Below are 22,771 nucleotides of genomic sequence, written 5' to 3' on the forward strand. Positions count from 1 at the left end.
ACTTCTGTTCGCATTGTCTCAAAGTCTGTACACGATTTCCACCCCTCCAATGCTGATTAATGATTTCTAACACGGTCCATTTAATATCATCAAACTCATGTTTAAATTCTTTGAAGTGAGCAACTAGGGGTTCCTCAACTCGATTGGTATTGATGCAGCATTTGTGTTCAGTAAGACGAATCTTAACCTTTCTTTTTGTCATGCCTACATAAGTTAATGGGCACGGACAAAAGATGGCATAGACTGCATGGGTTGAGTGACAAGAGAAATCAGGTAGTGGAACGGTTTTCCCCAATGCCGTGACAATTTGGGTCTGAGGGGACCTTAGAGGGCAGAATTTGCATTTGTCACATGTTTGAACAGGTTCCTTGTTCTGTATAGGCTTAGAACAATTTGAGCGTACAACATGGTCCCGAATGTTTTTACCACGGGAATACGCAATCCTCAGAGGTTGATTCAATAAAGGATGAATTCGTTGAATGATCTTCCAGTGTTCCCTCATAGCTCTGCTGATTGGGGCCGACAGAAGGGTATGTTTCAGCACCACAGTGTGCGGGTTCGATCCTGGCTCAGGATTTTTTGGCAAAAACAAATAGTCTCTGTTCGAATAAAGCGCTCGCCGGTAAGCTTTTTTGACGCAGTGTGTCGGATAGCCGCGTTGTAAAAAGCGGTTAGCCATGTCTTTTGCTTGAGTTTTAAAGTCCTCTTGATCTGCACATAATCTTCTCAATCTGAGGAACTGGCCCACAGGAAGATTGGATTTAAAGCTGGTAGGGTGGAAACTGTCGTATCTCAAAAGATTGTTGCGATCATTTGGCTTACGGAATATACTGGTGACCAGAACGGCATCCTTTTTCTTAATCAAAATGTCTAGATAGGAGATTTGATTTTGATGATGCTCCATAGTGAATTTTAAACAGGGATCAAGACTGTTCAACCATGAATGGAACTCTTGTAACGTTGATAGGGATCCTTCCCGTATGACAAAGACGTCATCAATGTAACGTTTCCAACATTTCAATTGAGATCTCCATTGGCAGTTTTCTATATGCAGGGTCTCAAACCTGGCCACAAAAATGTTTGCCACATCCGGAGCCATGGCGGCTCCCATGGCAGTTCCTCGAATTTATAGGTAAAAATCCCCATCAAACATGAAATAATTCTTACTTAACGTAAATTCAAGAAGTTCAATAATGTAAATTTACGTTAATTATTTCATGTTTGATGGGGATTTTTACCTACAAATTCGAGGAACTGCCATGGGAGCCGTCTTACTGAACACAAATGCTGCATCAATACCAATCGAGTTGAGGAACCCCTAGTTGCTCACTTCAAAGAATTTAAACATGAGTTTGATGATATTAAATGGACCGTGTTAGAAATCATTAATCAGCATTGGAGGGGTGGAAATCGTGTACAGACTTTGAGACAATGCGAACAGAAGTGGATTTTTCAATTAAAATCAGTGACTCCTGGTGGCTTGAACAAAGATATCGAATGGTTTCACTTCTGGTGATTGTGCGCCAAAATCAAGAATCATCTGACTGTCAGGTGGATACCAGACGCTATTGTATTTAAATCTAGACCGACCCAAGCCGCCCTACCGCTAAGAACTTTGAGCGGAGAGACGGCGTTGGGTTCGGTAAGTTTATCTGCTTTTCCCTCTGCTAGTATACATCGTTAAAACATTTTGTTACAAAAATTAATATCGCTGAATTTGACTTAGGCTTCTAATGTTTTTTAGAAAAATTTGATGGACCTTTTACACCACTGAAGTTCTTTTTGCAAGAATTCTACTAATGCTCAAAGATCTGTTTATATCCCCCGTTGAAACAAGGGAAGCGCTGGATCAGGAGAATCTGAATATACGTCTCTGAAGCAGCTACTTTGGCGAAACGCGCGCGTCGGACGAGTATCTCCGACAGCTATGGAAAAATGACCCTGACAACGGATGAATAAGGGAAGTTTTTCATCTTTTTTAAAAAAATTCATAATTTAAAAAAAATTCTATAAAAATTGAGTCGAGCTATATGGACCAATTGATTAAAAGTGACCCGTATGAAGTGCATGAAATGCAAGTCTGACTTGTGAGCACTGGGTGGTATGATGGTCCTTATATTCCTAAAGTAATATTTTGACATGTACAGCGTGAAAGTTTTCTCTAATACTTTAAAAACACCACGTATTTCTATTTAGGTAATTGAAGTCTCCCATTATTACCACACTACCAATTTGGTTAGCTTCCCTAATTTCTCTTAGCATTTCACTGTCCGTCTCACCATCTTGACCAGGTGGATGGTAGTATACCCCCTATCACTATAGTCTTCCCAACACACAAGGGATTCTACCCATAAAGATTCAATTTTTTGTATTTAGTCTCATGCAGGATGTTTATCCCTGTTGGATTCTATGCCATCCCGGACATAAAGCACCACACCTCCTCCCCCTGGGTGTCCTCCTCTGTCATTGCAATATAATTGTACCCCGGTATAGCACTGTCCATTGGTTATCCTCTTTCCCCCATGTCTCTGAGATGCCAATTAAGTCTATGTCATCATTCACTGCTATACATTCTAATTCTCTCATCTTACTTCTTAGACTTCTGGCATTAGCATACAAACATTTCAAAGTTTGTTTTTTGTTTGTATTTTCATTCTGCTTTTTAATTTATAGGGATAAGTTAGAATTTTGTAGCTCAGGTGAGTTTTTAGTTACAGGCACTAATTATTGGAACCTCACTGTCGGGATGCCCTAATTCTAATGCATCATTAGTATCCTTTGAAGATACCTCTCTCCGAATCATGCACTGCTGAGCGACTGTCGGCTTTCCCCTTTGTTCTAGTTTAAAAGCTGCTCTATCTCCTTTTTAAAGGTTAGCGCCAGCAGTCTGGTTCCACCCTGGTTAAGGTGGAGCCCATCCCTTCGGAAGAGACTCCCCCTTCCCTAAAAGGTTCCCCAGTTCCTAAAAAAATTGAATCCCTCTTCCTTGCACCATCGTCTCATCCACGCATTGAGACTCCGGAGCTCTGCCTGCCTCTGGTGACCTGTGCGTGGAACAGGGAGCATTTCAGAGAATGCTACCCTGGAGGTTCTGGATTTAAGCTTTCTACCTAAGAGCCTAAATTTGGCTTCCAGAACATCCCTCCCACATTTTCCCATGTCGTTGGTGCCCACATGTACCACGACAGCCGGCTCCTCCTCAGCACTGTCTAAAATCCTATCTAGGTGACGCGTGAGGTCCGCCACCTTTGCACCAGGTAGGCATGTTACCAGGCGATCCTCACACCCACCAGCCACCCAGCTATCTACATTCCTAATAATCGAATCACCAACTATGATGGCCGACCTAACCCTTCCCTCCTGGGCCGTAGGCCTTGGGGAGATATCCTCAGTGCGAAAGGACAATGCATCACCTGGAGAGCAGGTCCTTGCTACAGGATCCTTTCCTGCTGTACCTGGTTGGTGCTCTCCCATCATGAGACCTTCTTCCTCCAAGGCAGCACCAGGGCTGCTAGTCTGAAGTTGAGACTTGACTACTATGTCCCTGAAGGTCTCATCTATATACCTCTATGTCTGCCTCAGCTCCTCCAGGTCTGACACTCTAGCCTCCAGAGATCGGACTCGTTCTCTGAGAGCCAGGAGCTCTTTGCATCGCATGCACATGTACAACTTCTCACCGGTGGGTAAAAAATCATACATGTGACACTCTATGCAAAAGACTGGGAAGCCCCCTTCTTGCTGCTGGACTGCTGCCTTCATCTCAATTTTGATCAGTTCCTAGTTAAGTTTTAGGTTGCTATGGGAGTAGGAATGTGTCTAATGTCCTCTAAATGTATTAGTGAATTCACTATGTGTCTGGTAGTGGTCTACTGGGGTCTGATCGAATTCTCAATAAAGTTTTTGTTGATGTTTATTATTTTTATTTTTTGTGAAAGTGGCACCTGCCTATAAATTAAGGGATGAGCTAGCGGTGGGTGGGCGAGGGGTGGGAGGGTTGGGAAATACAGTCTAACTTCAGTTAGTCAGCCAGAGTGACTCACTGCTCTCTTGATTAACAAATGTTGGTCCCTATTCAAACCCAATCACACTACCTCAACACCTTTCCAAGGTGAGTAACTGAGCTGAACTCCTAGCTTATTTCTAGCTTCTGGCTACTTTTTGGGGTTTGTTTTTTTTCAATACAAACACTCAGTATGTATTAAATACAAACACTCAGTTCTTTAAAAGTCTGCAGAACACTCAGTTCTGCAGACTTTTAAAAATAAACACACTACCTACTGCTTTACTAGCTACCTTATTGACTGACTATTTAAAAAAAATACAAACAGTCTAACTTGTTTATTCACTGCCTTTCTGACTATTAAAGGCACAAACACACTAAATAATATTCTCAAATAGTTAACTTTGCCCCAATACTTTTAAAAACGACAATGTCCCAAGCAAAAACTTACTGATTCCTTTCAGCCACCAGCAAGGTGATCCTCTCCTCTCAGTGTTCCTAGTGATCTGGATTCGCCACTGTTGGAAACAGGATTCTGGGCTTAATGGACCTTTGGTCTGATCCAGTATGGCAATCTTATGTTCTTATGTTTTCCCAATAAGTTCAACGGTACAAGAATTCTTTCCTGGGGACAGCGAAGAGTGGGTTCTAGACCTCTTGTTCTTTTTGAGAGTGGATTTGAATGCAACTGACTGAGGCAGTTGTTGTTTCTCAAATCCAGGAATCTTTTTAAATATGATATATTGTGTCTGCCTTCTTCTTAACTGATGACAGAGAGAGTGGGGTCTTCCATATCCTCTTCTGAGTTTCCTGAAGGATTTTGTGGATGGGCACTGCCATAATTTCTTTTGGGGATTGAGGAACTAAAGGATGTCATGTATTTTTGCCCTGGACTCTTCTTCCTCCTGTAAATTAAATGGAATGGCCTCTGCCATTCACTTTACAAAATCAGCACAGGCCTCTGGAGACTTTCTCCTTTCCTGTGGAGAGTGGTCCTCAGATCCATAGGTGGTCCTCAGATGCATAGGTATTCCCCTAGAAATACCCTCTGAGCCAGAATCACCAGAACCATAGGTTGATAGTGTGATCTTAGCATGCATCTGTAGAGTACAAGGCCTCTGTGAAGGTATCTCTTGTCTGTTGGTACCTAGACCCTGATAGATTTCTACATTTTAGAGAAGCTTCCTCTGCGATGCATGCAAAACTGAAAATGGTGCAGCATTTCCCGATGCCTCTTTAGAAATTGGCATTGGAGCCCTTCCTCTAGATGCAAAGAGATTATCCAGCAGGGATTGGACCTCAGTTTACAAGGCTATTGATGCATTGATGCTTGCAACCCTGTGGTATCAAAATGTTTTTTAGCTTCCCCCTTGATGCATAAAAATAGTATTCCTTGTTGCCACTGCTGATGAAGCCAAATCCTACGCTTTTTTCAGATGGGGATGCTAGATGATGGTTTATCTCCCTGACCTCTGAGTACTCAATGTCAAGAGAGATGGATCCTTTCTCAATGACTATGCACCACCAGCATCTGGGGCAGCTCCTGGTCCCTTTGATGCCAATAGGCCAGACTTGCTTTTCCATCAGTTCTAAGCAGAAACAATGTCCTCTGGAGGTCATCTGTCTGTATATGGAGCATCCAGACATGTTGTGGTCATCTCCTAGGCCCATGACAGATATAATGCAACTGCACAGGAGGCACTTGCTGAATCCACTGGCCATATTCTCTTGTTTGTATATTAGTCAAAAAATAACATAAGCAAAATCAAATGACTCAGTTTTACAAAAATATTTCAATTGATAACATCCAATGTACCAATACCAGTGGACATGGCAACTACAGAAAAAAATTACAAAAACTTAAAAATGACCAATAAAACCTACCTAATGAACCTAAGAAGACAAAGATAAGATGAACCAAGAGGGCTCTCTGAAAAACTTGTTGCGCGCCCCGTCCATGTCCAGCCCACGCATGGGCCTGCTCACCTTCCTGGCTCCTCTGCAGGTCCCGGGTTGGCCTCCCCAGCGGCAGCTGCGAGCTCCTCCAGGCCTTGGTGTTTTGTGGTGGCGGCCGCCAGGCCATCCACTATGTATCAGGCCTCATGCCGGAGCTCGGCATTCCCCGTAGCGTTGGCCACGCCCCTATGTATGCACGCGCAGACTGCCCAGCCTCTTGTAGGACCAGGGGTGGGTCCTAGCTCCGCGGCACGCCCTGATTGAAGGAGCAATTTAAGGAAGTTCCTGCCTGCACTTCCTTGCCTTGGCAATCGGGTCGCATTGTGTTATGTGCTAGATTGTCTCTGCGTACTGTCTCGTTCCAGTCTTGTTCCAGCTTTCTTCCAGGAACCTTCTGTCCAGCCTTGTTCCTTCATCTTATCATTCCTGCAACCTTCTGTTCCTGTGTTCGTCTGTTCGTCCCCCAGTTAGTAACCTCGGACTGTCTCTCTGGTACTAACCTCGGCTTGTTCCTGACCACCCTGCCTTCTGCTTGCCTTCTGACCTCGGCTTGCCTGTGACCTCATTTGACCTCTGGAACCTGACCTCTGCCTGACTGACCTCTCCTCAGACTGACCTTTGGATATTGACCACATCCTGATTCTGGGTCTGTCCCTTGCCTTGTCATTGCCTACACTGTTCTGGCCTTCCTTTTTCCATCTGACCTCCAGCCTCAAACTCGACCACGCTCATCTGCAGTCCATGGGCACGCCAGTCTACCATCTCTCCAGGAGACCCTGCGAGGCCCACCTAAGTCCAAGTGGCCCGGGTCCCTATGAGCTCCACCCAGGGAGACTGCAGGCTTCCAGTGGTGAAGCTCATCCTTGCCTCTGTCTCTTCCAGTGCTCCGCCCTCTGGAGGCAGGTGCTTCCTGGTCCCTACCGGGAGGCCCTTCTCTCCTGCTCCAGGACAAAATTCCACCCCCGAGCGCAACAAAACTAATGTGAAAATGATAAATTCTCTTCAGAGAAAAATAGACATGGCCATTTGGGTCCACTGAAAACCTAGAACTAAAAGGGCGTAAATGGTTTCGCCACCCCAGCTCAGCCCCTGGTAACACAGTACATATAAAAGTAGACACAAAATTGCTTTTTTTTTTTTTTTATTGCCATGCTGGGTCAGACCAAGGGTCCATCATGCCCAGCATCCTGTTTCTATCAGAGGCCAAACCAGGCCACAAGAACCTGGCAATTATCCAAACACTAAGAAGATCCCATGCTACTGATGCAATTAATAGCAGTGGCTATTCCCTAAGTAAACTTGATTAATAGCCGTTAATGGACTTCTCCTCCAAGAACTTATCCAAACCTTTTTTGAACCCAGCTACACTAACTGCACTAACCACATCCTCTGGCAACAAATTCCAGAGCTTTATTGTTCGTTGAGTGCAAAAGAATTTTCTCCGATTAGTCTTAAATGTGCTACTTGCTAACTTCATGGAATGCCCCCTAGTCCTTCTATTATTCGAAAGTGTAAATAACCGAGTCACATCTACTCGTTCAAGACCTCTCATGATCTTAAAGACCTCTATCATATCCCCCCTCAGCTGTCTCTTCTCCAAGCTGAACAGCCCTAACCTCTTCAGCCTTTCCTCATAGGGGAGCTGTTCCATCCCCTTTATCATTTTGGTTGCCCTTCTCTGTACCTTCTCCATCGCAACTATATCTTTTTTGAGATGTGGCGACCAGAATTGTACACAGTATTCAAGGTGCGGTCTCACCATGGAGCGATATAGAGGCATTATGACATTTTCCATTTTATTAACTATTCCCTTCCTTATAATTCCTAACATTCTGTTTGCTTTTTTGACTGCTGCAGCACACTGAGCCGACGATTTTAAAGTATTATCCACTATGATGCCTAGATCTTTTTCCTGGGTGGTAGCTCCTAATATGGAACCTAACATCGTGTAACTACAGCAAGGGTTATTTTTCCCTATATGCAACACCTAGCACTTGTCCACATTAAATTTCATCTGCCATTTGGATGCCCAATCTTCCAGTCTTGTAAGGTCCTCTTGTAATGTATCACAGTCTGCTTGTGATTTAACTACTCTGAATAATTTTGTATCATCCGCAAATTTGATAACCTCACTCGTCGTATTCCTTTCCAGATCTTTTATATATATATTGAAAAGCACTGGTCCAAGTACAGATCCCTGAGGCACTCCACTGTTTACCCTTTTCCACTGAGAAAATTGACCATTTAATCCTACTCTCTGATTTCTGTCTTTTAACCAGTTTGTAATCCACGAAAGGACATTGCCTCCTATCCCATGACTTTTTAGTTTTCGTAGAAGCCTCTCATGAGGGACTTTGTCAAATGCCTTCTTAAAATCCAAATACACTACATCTACCGGTTCACCTTTATCCACATGTTTATTAACCCCTTCAAAAGAATGAAGCAGATTTGTTAGGCAAGACTTCCCTTGGGTAAATCCGTGTTGACTGTGTTCCATTAAATCATGTCTTTCTAAATGTTCTACGATTTTGATCTTGAGAATAGTTTCCACTATTTCTCCTGGCACTGAAGTTAGGCTCACTGGTCTATAGTTACCCGGATCGCCCCTGGAGCCTTTTTTTAAATATTGGGGTTACATTGGCCACCCTCCAGTCTTCAGGTACAATGGATGATTTTAATGATATGTTACAAATTTTAACTAATAGATCAGAAATTTCATTTTTGAGTTCCTTCAGGACCCTAGGATGCATACCATCCGGTCCAGGTGATTTTCTACTCTTTAGTTTGTCAATCTAGCCTACTACATCTTCCAGGTTCACAGTGATTTCGTTCTGTGCATACTTTTATGCATACAACCCCTGCAGTAATTTTGAAAAAGTCAATTTATGTGCATAAAAACATTTTTTTTACCAAAGTAAATGCTTTTGAAAATTAATTTTATGTCTATAGGAAAAATTTTATGTCTATAGGAAAAATGCTTAGTACGATCATATTTATTTTTATTCTGCTTTGTAAAGTTTCAGACAAATCACCCATAGTCAAAATGTAGAAAACAGTATGTTAAAAATGAACACACTTAAAAAATTTGTATTGCTAATATTTTCACATAATTGTGTTCACTTTTTAGGAATATAGAAAAGAATAAGTCATTTCTGAAAGCCATGTATTCTCTAAAATGTAGGAAGAGCTATGAGATACAGTAAATCTGAGGGCATAAGAGGGAAAGACTCACTTGAGAAGTATCATGGTTGAAAATGATTGAGTTAAGGTCACCACAGTTGTAGTGCTTGATGAGATCCTCAGTGGTGTATGGAATTTGGAGACTACCTGCTCGAAGACTCTCCTGCTGCAAGAGCGTCTGATTCAAAGCAAAAATCACCTGTCAGAATGAGAGAGAATGCTTTATTGCAGATTCTTCTTGCCCATTGTTGATTAGCTACAAACACATTTATATAGGTTAAGGGGTAATAATCAAACTGTCCGCATAGTGGAAAAACATGGGCATCTTTTACCAACGGGGTTTGAACTAATAATCAAAGCAAAATTACACAGGCAGCTTTGCTTTGACTATTGTCCCAGAAAAAGTAATTGCAAAGATTTTCACATGTTTTATCTGCAGGTACTTTTTCCACGCGAACAACATGTGTAATATTGAAAATCCAAAACAATGTATTTTGTTGCTTTGCCTGACCTGACCCCACCCATGAGAATGTCTCCACAGTAAGTGAGTTATTGAACAAAACATGTATTGTTACACGCAGTGACAACAGTCAATGGAGAAATTACTTACCTGATATTTTTGTTTTCCTTAGTCTAGACAGATGGACTCAGGACCAATGAGTAGAGTGTACTCCTGATAGCAGCTGGAGACGGATCAGATTTTAATCTGACGTCAGCCCCAGTACATATACCCCTGCAGGAAGTGCAGCTCTTCAGTATTCTCCTCGAAAAGCAATTGTGGATATATGTATGATTGACTAATTTGACTAACTTGATTAACTTTACAATTTGTATAACTTGATTAACTTTTATAACTTGGTTAACTTAATTAACTTGAACTAGTTGAATTGGTTATAGCTGGAGACCGCCAGTGCCCTCAACTGAGAAATGTCGACACCCGGTAGGATGGGTGTTCTAGTTATTTATTATTATTTATTTTTGGTTTTTATATACCGATCTTCCTGCATTAAATACAAATCAAACCGGTTTACAAGGAACAGAAAATTGCCTGAACGGCGATACATAGAACTCAGAACATACATAGTAAATAGGGCAAATACAGTTAAAATTTAAATTTAACTGAACAGAGAAAAAATATTTAAAAAATATTTACAATGCATAGTCATAAATGTCCTAAAGCATTCAGAGAGAAAAATGTGCTTAGTTAAAATGCAGAGTCTGGAAATGCAAGGTTGAATAACCATGTTTTTAATTTTTTCTTAAAGGATATTGGGCAAGGATCTTGTCTAAGGTCCGGTGGGAGATTGTTCCATTGAGTGGGTCCTGAGGTAGAGAAGGCTCTGATCTTTAGTGATGTTTTTGCTTGAGGGACGAAGAGAGTGCCTTGATAAGCTCTTCTCATTGGTCTAGTGGGATTATTAGTTGGAGGAAAGAGTGGCTTACCCGTGAATCACTCGCTGTCGGTGATGTCGCTCAAGAATTCCATGAATAATGGCAGCCGTGGGTGGGATGCCGAGTCCATCTGTCTACACTAAGGAAAACAAAATTATCAGGTAAGTAATTTCTCCATTTCCTAGCGTGTAGCAGATGGACTGAGGACCAATGGGATGTATAAAAGCTACTCCCGAACCGGGTGGGAGGCTGCCCGTGACCCACTTAGTACTGCCCTTGCAAATGCTGTGTCCTCTCAAGCCTGAACATCCAAGCGGTAAAACCTGTAGAAGGTGTGGATGGAGGACCATGTCGCCACCCGACAGATCTTGGCGGGTGACAGCATCTTGGTTTTCACCCAGGACACAGCCTGGGCTCTAGTGGAATGGGACTTGACTTGTAAAGGCAGAGGCTTGCCTGCTTCTAAGTAGGCCGCCTTGATGACTTCTTTGATCCAGCGGGCTATGGTTGCTCACGAGGCCACTTCCCCTTGCTTCTTCCCGCTGTGAAGGACGAATAGATGGTCCGTCTTTCATACAGATTCCGACCTTTCCAGGTATTGGACTAGGAGTCTGCTGACGTTGAGGTGGTGTAGACTGCGAGAATCTTCCAAATTCTTCTGCTCATCTGGCGATGGTAGCGAGATGGTTTCATTGAGATGAAAGTAAGAAATCACTTTGGGGAGGAAAGACTGGACTGTGCGTAACTGGATGGTTCCCGGGGTGAGTCTGAGGAACGGCTCCCGGCAGGACAGTGCTTGTAGCTCGGAGATACGATGGGCCGAACAGACTGCCACCATGAAGGCTGTCTTCAGTGTTAATAGTCGGAGAGACAGGCCGCAAAGAGGTCTGAAGGAGGCTCCTGCTAAGAAATCTAGGACCAGGTTGAGGTTCCAAAGAGGCATTGGCCACTTTAGGGGTGGTCGGATTTGCTTGACTCCTTTCAGAAAGCGGGAGACATTCGGGTGAGAGGCTATGCTGCCGCTCTTGCTCTTAGTTCCGTAGCATGACAATGCGGCCACCTGTACCTTGATGGAGTTGAGAGACTATCCCTTCTGTAGCCCGTTCTGCAGGAATTCCAAAACCACCGGAATTTTGACTGAATGTGGAACGATGTTGCGGTCCTCGCACCAGGCTTCGAATACTCTCTAAATCCTTATGTATGTTAGAGATGTGGAGAACTTGCATGCTTGGAATAGGTTGTCAATTACTGCCCCTGAGTATCCGCTCTTCCTTAGGCGAGTCCTCTCAATGGTCAGACCATAAGAGAGAATCGAGCTGGATCCTCGTGGAGGATCGGTCCTTGTTGGAGCAGATCTCTGTGTGGAGGTAGAGGGAGGGGGCTCCCTGTCATCAGTCTTCACATGTCTGCGTACCACGGTCTTCTTGGCCAGTCTGGGGCCACTAGAAGTACTGGTCCCCTGTGGTGTTCTATCTTGTGGATGATTGTGCCCAATAGGGGCCATGGTGGCAAGGCATATAACAGAGTCTCCTGTGGTCAGGAATGTACCAGGGTATCGATTCCCTGGGACTGGGGTTCCCGCCTGCGGCTGAAGAAGCTGGGCACTTGGGCATTGGACTGGCTTGCCAGGAGGTCCATGGCTGGTGTTCCCCAATGGTTTTCTATCAGTTGGAATGCTGTGGTCGACAGCCTCCATTCTCCTGGGTCTAGACTTTCTCTGCTGAGGTAATCCACAGAGACAGTGTCTTACCCGGCGATGTGGAAGGCAGAGATCTCTTGAAGGTTCGCTTCCGCCCATGACATTAGGGGGTCTATTTCCAGAGACACCTGTTGGCTTCTGGTTCCTCCCTGGAGGTTGATGTAGGCCACTGTTGTGGCGTTGTTTGACTGACTTGTCTCCGAGTCTGTGACTGAACTGTAGGCAGGCTAGTCTGACTGCCCGGGCCTCTAGGCGATTGATGTTTCACCCTGACTCTTCTTTGTTCCATTGTCCCTGAGTGGTCAGCTCCTGGCAGTGTGCTCCCCATCCTCGTAGGCTGGCATCCGTGGTGAGCAGGATCCAGGATGGTGAGGATAGTCTCGCTCCCTGGCTCAGATGGTCTTCTTGTAGCCACCATTGTAGTTGGGTCTGGACTTTGTCCGGGAGCTGAAGGCATATGGTGTAGTTCTGGGACAGTGGATTCCATCGTGATAGTAGTGAGCGCTGTAGGGGTCTCATATGAGCTCTTGCCCATGGCACTACTTCCAGTGTGGATGCCATGAGGCCGAGGACCTGTAGGTAGTCCCATGCTGTGGGGCGAAGCTTGCTCAACAGGGTTCGCAACTGGGTCATCAATTTCGATCTCCTTGTCGGTGTCAGGGTGACCGTGTCTTGTTTGGTGTTGAACCGGAATCCCAAGTATTCTAAAGATTGGGAGGGCTGCAGACAGCTCTTGTTTGTGTTGACCACCCACCCAAGGCTCTCCAGTAGAGTTTTGACTCTGTTGGTCGTCTGGTGGCTTTCCTCTGGGGAATTCGTCCTGATCAGCCAATCATCTAGATAAGGGTGTACACGGATTCCTTCCTTCCTCAGTGTTGCTGCCACCACCACTATGATCTTGGTGAACGTCCGGGGTGCTGTGGCTAACCTGAATGGCAGTGCCCGGAACTGGTAGTGACGGTCCAGGATCGTGAAGCGTAGAAAACGCTGATGCTCTTGATGGATCGGAATGTGTAGGTAGGCTTCCGACAGATCCAGGGATGTAAGGAACTCTCCCGGTTGTATCGCCCTTATTACCAAGCATAAGGTTTCCATGCGGAAGCGAGGAATCTTCAGGTGACGGTTGACTGACTTGAGGTCCAGGATGGGCCTGAATGTTCCTTCTTTCTTGGGAACAATAAAATAGATGGAATAATGTCCAGTAATTACTTGTTGCGGAGGCACCGGTGTTATAGCCTCTAAGGCTATTAATCTGGTCATTGTAGCTTCCACTGCCATCCTCTTGGAAGGGTTTTGGCAGGGGGATTCCACAAACCTGTCCGGAGGGAGGTGGTAGAAATCCAGGTAATATTCCTCTCGAATGATGGTTAGGGCCCACTTGTCCGAAGTTATCTCGACCCATCTTTGGTAGAATAGGGCAAGCCTGCCCCCCTATGGCTTCTTCCTTTGGATGGGTCGGCTGATTTTCATTGTGGGGTGCGGCTGGGGCCTGGGCCCGAGCTGGCTCCCCTTTTGTTGTGCCCGAGCTGGCTCCCCTTTTGTTGTGCCTTTTGTTGTCCGAAAGGACAGGCTCCAGCCCACGGGGCGGGCCGCTTGATATGTGCTTCTATATGGGTTGAAGCACTGTGATCCTCTGCCCCTGGAAGTTCGGGGGAAGGGTCGCTGGTTTCTCTTATTCCTGTCCTCCAGTAGCCGCGGCAGTGGGGACTCGCCCCATTTGTTGGCTAGTTTCTGTAGTTTGTTTCCGAACAGGAGTGTTCCTTGAAGGGCATCCTTGTGAGTCTCGTTTTGGAAGATACGTCGGCTGACCAGTTTCGGAGCCAGAGTTGTCTTCTGGCTGCCACGGCGGATGACACTCCTCTTTGATGCGCACCAGATCAGAAGTGGCATCCGCGTGGAATTATACTACTGGTTCCAGGGCTTCCCCAGGAGTGTTGTTCCTGGTCTGTGTTAAGCAGGTACGTGTCACCACAGCACAGCAGGCCGCGATCTGTAGAGACATAAGAACATAAGAAATTGTCGTGCTGGGTCAGACCAAGGGTCCATCAAGCCTGTTTCCAACAGATGCCAAACCAGGTCACAAGAACCTGGCAATTATCCAAACACTAAGAAGATCCCATGCCACTGATGCAATTAATATTAGTGGCTATACCCTAACCAAATTTGATTAATAGCCATTAATGGACTTCTCCTCCAAGAACTTATCCGAACCTTTTTTTGAACCCAGCTACACACTAACCACATCCTCTGGCAACAATTTCCAGAGCTTTATTGTGCATTGAGTGAAAATGAATTTTCTCCGATTAGTCTTAAATGTGCTACTTGCTAACTTCATGGAATGCCCCTAGTCCTTCTATTATCCGAAAGAGTAAATAACCGATTCACATCTACCCGTTCTAGACCTCTCATGATTTTAAACGCCTCTATCATATCCCCCCTCAGCCGTCTCTTCTCTAAGCTGAACAGCCCTAACCTCTTCAGCCTTTCCTCATAGGGGAGCTGTTCCATCCCCTTTATCATTTTGGTTGCCCTTCTCTGTACCTTCTCCATCACAACTATATCTTTTTTGAGATGTGGCGACCAGAACTGTACACAGTATTCCAGGTGCGGTCTCACCATGGAGCGATATAGAGGCATTATGACATTTTCCGTTTTATTAACCATTCCCTTCCTAATAATTCCTAACATTCTGTTTGCTTTTTTGACTGCTGCAGCACATTGAGCTGATGATTTTAAAGTATTATCCACTATGATGCCTACATCTTTTTCCTGGGTGGTTGCTCCTAATATGGAACCTAACATCGTGTAACTACAGCAAGGGTTATTTTTCCCTATATGTAACACCTTCCACTTGTCCACATTAAATTTCATCTGCCATTTGGATGCCCAATCTTCCAGTCTCGCAAGGTCCTCCTGTAACGTATCACAATTCGCTTGTGATTTAACTACTCTGAATATTTTTGTATCATCCGCAAACTTGATAACCTCACTCGTCGCATTCCTTTCCAGATCATTTATATATATATATTGAAAAGCACCGGTCCAAGTACAGATCCCTGAGGCACTCCACTGTTTACCCTTTTCCACTGAGAAAATTGACCTTTTAATCCTACTCTCTGTTTCCTGTCTTTTAACCAGTTTGCAATCCACGAAAGGACATCGCCTCCTATCCCGTGTCTTTTTAGTTTTCTTAGAAGCCTCTCATGAGGGACTTTGTCAAACGCCTTCTGAAAATCCAAATACACTACATCTACCAGTTCACCTTTATCCACATGTTTATTAACCCCTTCAAAAAAATAAAGCAGATTTGTTAGGCAAAACTTCCCTTGGGTAAATCCATGTTGACTGTGTTCCATTAAACCATGTCTTTTCTATATGCTCTACGATTTTGATCTTGAGAATAGTTTCCATATAGCGGAGACGTCAAAGGACTGTTTGAGGATAGATTCCAGATGTCTGTCTTGAGCATCCTTGAGTGCTGCTCCTCCTCCCTCCACTGGGATAGTAGTGCGCTTCGAGATCGTGCAGATCATGGCATCCACTTTCGGACATGCCAGGAGATCTTTAGCGGCTGGGTCCAGAGGGTACATGGCTGCCAGAGCACGACCCCCTTTGAACGTAGTTTCTGGGGCATCCCATTCCGGGTCAATTAGTTGCTGGACGGCTTGTAATATTGGGAAATGACGGGAGGTCTGATGGAGTCCCTCTAGTAGGGGGCTCATCTTAGGTTCCCCTGAGGCACTTGTGCACGGGATAGCAAGCTCTTTTAAGCTATGTGTGACCAGGTCTGGAAGCTCGTCCTTGGTGAAGAAGCATCTCATGGTTCGGTGGGGCTCTGTCCCCGTAGGGAGTTACCCTTCCTCCAGGGGTTCTGAATCCTCATCTGCGTTGGCTGTGTCCCCGAAGGTGGGGCTTCTGGGCGGTGGGATCTCTTCCCTGGGCATAGAGGGTCCCGGGTTGTTAAGGTCCTCTGGTGGAGCTTGTGGCCGTATTATAGGAGGCCTCTGTTGCATGTGGACGAAGGTATGCAGACCTTTTAAGAATTCCACCCAGGAGATAGATGCTGGGTCTAGACTAAAGGGCTCCGTGTCCCTGGGGAGCCCCTTTGAGGAGGGGTCCCGCTGTGCAATGCTAGGTCCGGCATACTGTTCAAGAGGCTGGAACCCGGTACTGGCTGAGCAGGGCCATGAGTTGGATCCCCTAAGGCAGGGGTCGGGAACCTTTTTGGCTGAGAGAGCCATGAACGCCACATATTTTAAAATGTAATTCCATGAGAGCCATACTTTACCTACCAAATTAATTTTCTACAACCCCCTACTCTCCTGACACCCCCCCCAAGACCTGCCAAATTAATTTACTACAACCCCCCCTCCTGCCCCCCCCCAAGACCTGCAAAAGTTCCTGGTGGTCCAGCAGGAGTCCAGAGCTCGCAGACAAATCTTTAATAAAAAAGTAAAAATCTAACAAAAACCCCCACCCTCCTGACACCCCCCAAGACCTCCAAATTAATTTACTACAACCGCCCCACCCTCCTGACACCCCCCAAGAGCTGCCAAAAGTGCCTGGTGGTCCAGTGGGGGTCCAGGACTCGCAGACAAATCTTTAATAAAAAAGTAAAAATCTAACAAAACCCTCCACCCTCCTGATGCCCCCCAAGACCTCCAAAATTAATTTACTACAACCCCCCACCGTCCTAACTCCCCCCCTTCCCAAGACCTGCCAAAAGCCCCTGGAGGTCCAGCGGGGGTCCAGGAGCGGTCCGGGAGCGATCTCCTAGACTTGGGCTGTCGGCTGCCAGTAGTCAAAATGGCGCCGATGGCCCTTTGCCCTCACTATGTCCCCTAGTCCACTAGTAGCCCCTGTGACATAGTGAGGGCAAAGGGCCATCGGCGCCATTTTGACTACTGGCAGCCGACAGCCCAAGTCTAGGAGATCGCTCCCGGACCGCTCCTGGACCCCCGCTGGACCTCCAGGGGCTTTTGGCAGGTTTTGGGGGGGTGGGGTCAGGAGGGTGGGGGGTTGTAGTAAATTAATTTTGGAGGTCTTCGGGGGCGTCAAGAGGGTGGGGGGTTTTGTTAAGATTTTTACTTTTTTATTAAAGATTTGTCTGCGAGCCAGATGCAGCCATCAAAAGAGCCACATCTGGCTCGCGAGCCGTAGGTTCCCTACCCCTGCCCTAGGGCCTCTTTGCACTGTATACACAGGGCCGTGGCATCCTCATGCTGTGCAGCTCTAATGTGGCATGCTGGGCAAAGGCCCTGAGCCTTGAGTTTCTTTTCCGGTGGTGCCATGGCTTGTGCGCATAAAATACAGTTGTGCGCTCTGGTGTGTCGAAGTTGTGTGCATAGGTTTGGTGCGCGCTTAGGGAGATGTGCGCGCTGTTGTGCGCACAGATTGAGTTGTGCACCTGGCACAGTAAGCGCGTGGCTACGCGCATCGTCTGTGCGCACGGTACTTGTGTGCGCGACGTGCGCACAAGGGATTTCTGCGCACGGCTCGCCTCTGTGTGCACGGATTGGAGTAGCGAACAGGGCGGCGAACAGATCAAAAAGGTGATGGCGACCACGCGGACAATATGGCGACCACCTCGGAGGGTCTCCATGTGGAAGGACCCTCGGATCTAACCGGGGTCTAGCCCTGCTAGGGCAGATCAACCCAGTGGCACTGGTCCCGGCTGGTGACCTGTGTTACTCCTCAAGCTTCGGGGACCGGAGACTTTTAATTAGATTTCTACCTTACCTTGTCTTGACGCTTCCCGGTCTCGTTCCGGGTGGTCTCCGGCTGCGCGGGGAGAGGGAAAATACCTTCACCGCCGCGCTCTAGGTTGCACCCGCTGCCTCTCAGCCTCACCCGATGTCGGGGGCTAGGTCCCCGTCGAGGGTCGGCTGCCGGCCCGAGGCTTACCTCTGAGGGATAGCGGAAATCAGCTCGGGAATTGTCAACTGGGGGAGGGACCCAATGGGTGTCACTGCAGAGAGTGGGGCTCATCTGTAGAGGTAAGATTTCTTCTTATTCTTTTGGTTTTCTTTGGTGAAATTACTCTAATGCTGTGTGAGCGTGCATAGAGGCCCTAACTGCTATGGAGACGGAAAATACTGAAGAGCTGCATTTCCTGCAGGGGTATATTTATTTATTTATTTATTTATTTATTTATTTATTTAAAGTTTTTGTATACCGACATTCGTTAAGAAAACATGACCGGTTTCCATAGAACAAAAAGTGGCCAACAGGGCTTTACAATGAAACTGATAAAAGAACTAGGAGAGGGGAAGGGGGGTAGCGGGATAAGGGAAACCAAGGTTATGCTGTACAAATAGTTAAACGCAAAAACATAGTTAAATGCAATTATAGATTATGTACAATAATATACTAGGGGGGGTGAGTTAAGAAGGGGGAATTTCAGTCAAAGACCTGGAGGGCGAGGGGAGGGGTGGGGCAGAGAGTGAGGGGGCGGGGCAGAGAGGTGCAGGAGAATAGGAGTGAAAAGAAGTGTGGCTCATGCGTAGGCTCGTGTGAACAACCAAGTCTTGAGGTTCTTCTGAATTTCTTAGAGCACGTCTCAAGGCATAGGTGGGTGGGCATAGCGTTCCATAGAGAGGGACCAGCTAGGGATATTTCACGTTGTTTGGTGGCTGTAAGATGGAAGAGTTTGGGAGAGGGTGTGTGAATATTTGCGGTGTAGGGCGTTCTGGTAGGTCTGGAAGAGGAGCGGATGTGTAAACTGTCTGGGAACCAAAGCATGTCAGGATTGTGGATGGCTTTGTGGATAAGGGTAAGGGTTTTGAATTGAATTCTGGCTGTGATGGGGAGCCAGTCAAGTTGTTTGAGAATGGGTGTGATATGTTCTTTTCTGCGGGTGCCTGTTAATACTCGTGCAGCTGCATTTTGAAGCAGCTGCAGGGGGGCAAGGCTGTTCTTTGGGAGACCTAGGAGTAGAGCGTTTGAGTAGTCTATTTTAGATAATATTAGGGCTTGTAGGGCAGTTCTAAAGTCATTGAGGTGCAGGATAGGTTTAAGTTTTTTGAGGGTGTGTAATTTATAGTAACAGTCTTTGATGGAGGAGATACATTTCTGTAGGCTGAATTGAGAGTCAAGTGTGACGCCTAGGTCTCTTACAGTTTGCGAGAGGACTGGGGGAGCAAGGGTATATGTACTGGGGCTGACATCAGATTGAAATCTGATCCATGTCCAACTGCTATCAGGAATACACTATACCCATTGGTCCTGAGTCCATCTGCTACATGCTAGGAAATTTACAATTAAGCCCATTTCCATGGATAAAATAGTTTACCTTCAAAAATGGCTTTAAAAATAACCCTTCCCATATTAGCTTCAACATATGGAAGCGTAGGTGTCAGGACGGGGTAGGCCACCCAGGCCCTAACCTTACCAAATATCAGACTGCATTATTCTGGAAATGATCCTTCAGTCACCACATGACTCTTTGGAGTTTGAGCTATGCATGTACCTGGATTCTCCATCTAAATGACTCAAACTCATAGAGAGCCTTGTAGTGTCTGCATGAGCAATGCCAGGAGGCTTGAGGCTGAGAGATCTGAGGCTGCAGTGTTGAGGATTCTGGGAAGGAGACCAAGACTGGAGGCTGGGTGGTGTGAGGCTGGGAGTCCATGGCTGAAGGCTGGGAGTCTGAGGTTGGGGGTTGGGTGGTGGTGGTGTATAGGGAGAGGGTTTGTTGATTTGAAGGCTCAAGGCTGGTGAAGGAGGGGGGGGGGGGGGGGGGGTGGGAAGGGCTGAGGCCCGAGGCTGAGGAACATCCAGGCTTGGAGATTGGGGAATTATAGTTCCAAGGCTGGTTGGCTTGGAGGGAAGTCAAGGTTGATTGGCTGAGGGAACTGAGGCTGACTATCTGGGTGGGGATTGAGGTTGGCTGCTGCGGGAGGAGCTATTAAGGCTGGTTTTCTGGCTGTGGGGGGGATGGTTGAGGCTAGGGTTACAGCTTGGTTGATTTGTTTGCCACTCCCAATCAAAATGCATTCCGTTTCTCCTGCAATGCTGTCATGGATATGTGTAGAATTTAACTCTCCGTAGTTATCCAGTTATTACTATTATTGTTATTTTGAGAGCACTTCTGAATTTATGCAACACTTTTCAGACACACATAATAGTCCCTGCTCCTTGAAGTTTACAATCTAGCGTGTAGCAGTTGGACTCAGAACCAATGGGTATAGTGTACTCCTGATAGCAGTTGGACATGGATCAGATTTCAATCTGACTTCAGCCCCAGTACATATACCCTTGCTCCCCCAGTCCTCTCGCAAACTGTAAAAATCTAAAAACATGGCTCTTTAAAAATCCTTCACTAAAGAGTGTGGAGGGTAGAGAATGAAAATACAGGGTAATGCAGATGAGAATGAATTTACTCAATCCTACATTTAAGAAGTAATATATCAAAGCGATAGTAACTCAATAATATACCTGGACTTGACCAACATTACTCAAATAATGATTTTATTTATGAAATTGTAACCGAACTTTATTGGCACCTGTTAGAATGTACGATATCCTACATTTACTTACCTTAGTCTATGTGCCTATTTGTAAACCGTTGCGATGGTATATAACTTAGCGACGGTATAGAAAAGTTTTTAAATAAATAAATAAATCTAATCATATCAAAAGACACGAAACACAGACAAAACAAAAAAAAGAGACTTTCAGTTAGAACAGTGAGGCCATGATTGGAAACCGGATGGGTTATAGGTGGAATTAATAGAGGAAGGGGCAACTTTATTGAATAAAGTTGCCAGGAATGAGGCTCCTTAAGAATCTATTATTATGATTATTATTATTAATAATTTCTATAGTGCACACCCACTGTATACAGCTCTGTACAGACACACATAACAGACAGTCCCTATTCTTTGGAGTTTAGAATCTAGTCAAGGTACACAGAAAAAATGCCATACTAAGTCAGACCAATCAAACCTAGCATCCTTTCTCCAACAGTGGCCAATCCAGGTCACAAGTATTGGACAGAATACAAAAGAATAGGTCCAATCCTTCTTGTTTAGTTATAACTAGAAATAAGCAGTGGGTTTTCCCAAGTTTACATGGCTAATAGTAGTTTATGCTAACTGCTTTCACCATATCCTCTGACAACAAGTTCTACAATTTAATTGTGCACTTAGTGAAAAATCACTAAGTTTTATACCAAACAGTTTTAAACTGTTTGGTTTAAAAGCATGATATCAGTCATAACATGTGAGTGACATCATCTGATGGAGCCCAATCTGTAACTTTTATGTCAAAGCTTCTAGAACTTTGCCTCATTGAGCATGCCCAGCATGCCACCATACAATTGTTCAGTTACGCATCAAAAACCAGTCTGTAACCAACGTTAATTATAACTTCAGTCTTTTCTTTTAATATAGATAGTACAATAACAAGCAAGAAAGGCAATAATATACAGAATTTCTTGGGAGTTGCGGGCTCCGCCAATATTGGGGAAGTCCCTGAACCTACTCAATTTGCTCTTTGATCACAGTCAGTATTTATTTCTCTTTACTTTGTCCATAATGCTTTGCGGAAGTTCCGTCCACATTGGCACTTTTCTTTTTTCCTTTGCCTGCCAAGTTGACTCATGTTGCAAGTGTATTGTTCTGCAGGCAGTGTCACATCTATTCATGCCTGCTTACGTGCAAGATATATTTCCTTATATGGTAACACCAGAAAATTCATAGTCTTACCATACACATTCCCCCTTGAAAGATTCTTCCTAGAGATCCTTCACATAAGTATGGCCCATATCTGGCTGTCTTAGGTTGCCCCCTGTAATATATTCTAATAACATATTCAGAAAATCTTACCCGTCATTGCCCAGCATACTGTTTATACCATACTATTGGTGGTGGGGGATAAGAACTTTCATATTATCCATTGCCAAAGCAGTATAAGTAGACGTTATCTGTGCATCAGTAACATGAGTCGTCAAAATATGTTTATTTGTACTTCGAACAGAATTAGACATCATTCTGTTTTGTCACTGACTAATCAGAGAGCAGATGCAAGGCATACAAAAGCAACTAAGAAGGAGAATTCCACCAAGACCAATAGTAAAGCTGACAAGCCCTCTTAATCCGGAGCCTAAATTAGCAAATCATGAAGTAACCATGGACCACCAGTCGGTATTAATACCTCCTTGGAAGTCTTCTACTTTTAATTTAGCTAAGTTTTGAATTTTTTCCATTGCATGCCTTACAATTTCAGAGCAATTGACTACTACAGTACAACATTCTGAACTACTGAGCATAGTACACAATCCACCTTCTCTGGCAAAGATATAATCCAATCCTTGTCTATTATATTTGTTAACAATACTTAGCTCATCAATCTGTGACTGAAGAGCCATCATTGCTTTATTCATTTCAAAAGTCATAACATGCAGTAGAGATTACAATCTTCTGATTGCCATCCCTAATTCGGATGTCACTGCCGGTGGTTGGAAGATTGGTATCCAGGCTGTCTAAGATAGCCCATCCAGTCAGGCTTTAGTAAGAGGGTATGTAGAATTCAGATAAGCAAGT

At 45.1% G+C, this 22,771-nt stretch overlaps 1 protein-coding gene across 1 annotated transcript in view; it reads right to left on the bottom strand.

The window, feature by feature from the left end:
* The window catches only part of LOC115096712 (metalloprotease TIKI1-like), a 353,606-nt gene that overhangs the window by 95,997 nt on the left and 234,838 nt on the right, over positions 1-22,771 (bottom strand). Inside the window, exon 3 of the mRNA XM_029611733.1 lies at positions 9,189-9,335. Within this exon, the coding sequence (XP_029467593.1) occupies positions 9,189-9,335 (147 nt within the window). The remainder of the gene's footprint in view (positions 1-9,188; positions 9,336-22,771) is intronic.

This window comes from Rhinatrema bivittatum, chromosome 1 (genome assembly GCF_901001135.1).
Source record: "Rhinatrema bivittatum chromosome 1, aRhiBiv1.1, whole genome shotgun sequence".
NCBI lineage: Eukaryota > Metazoa > Chordata > Amphibia > Gymnophiona > Rhinatrematidae > Rhinatrema > Rhinatrema bivittatum.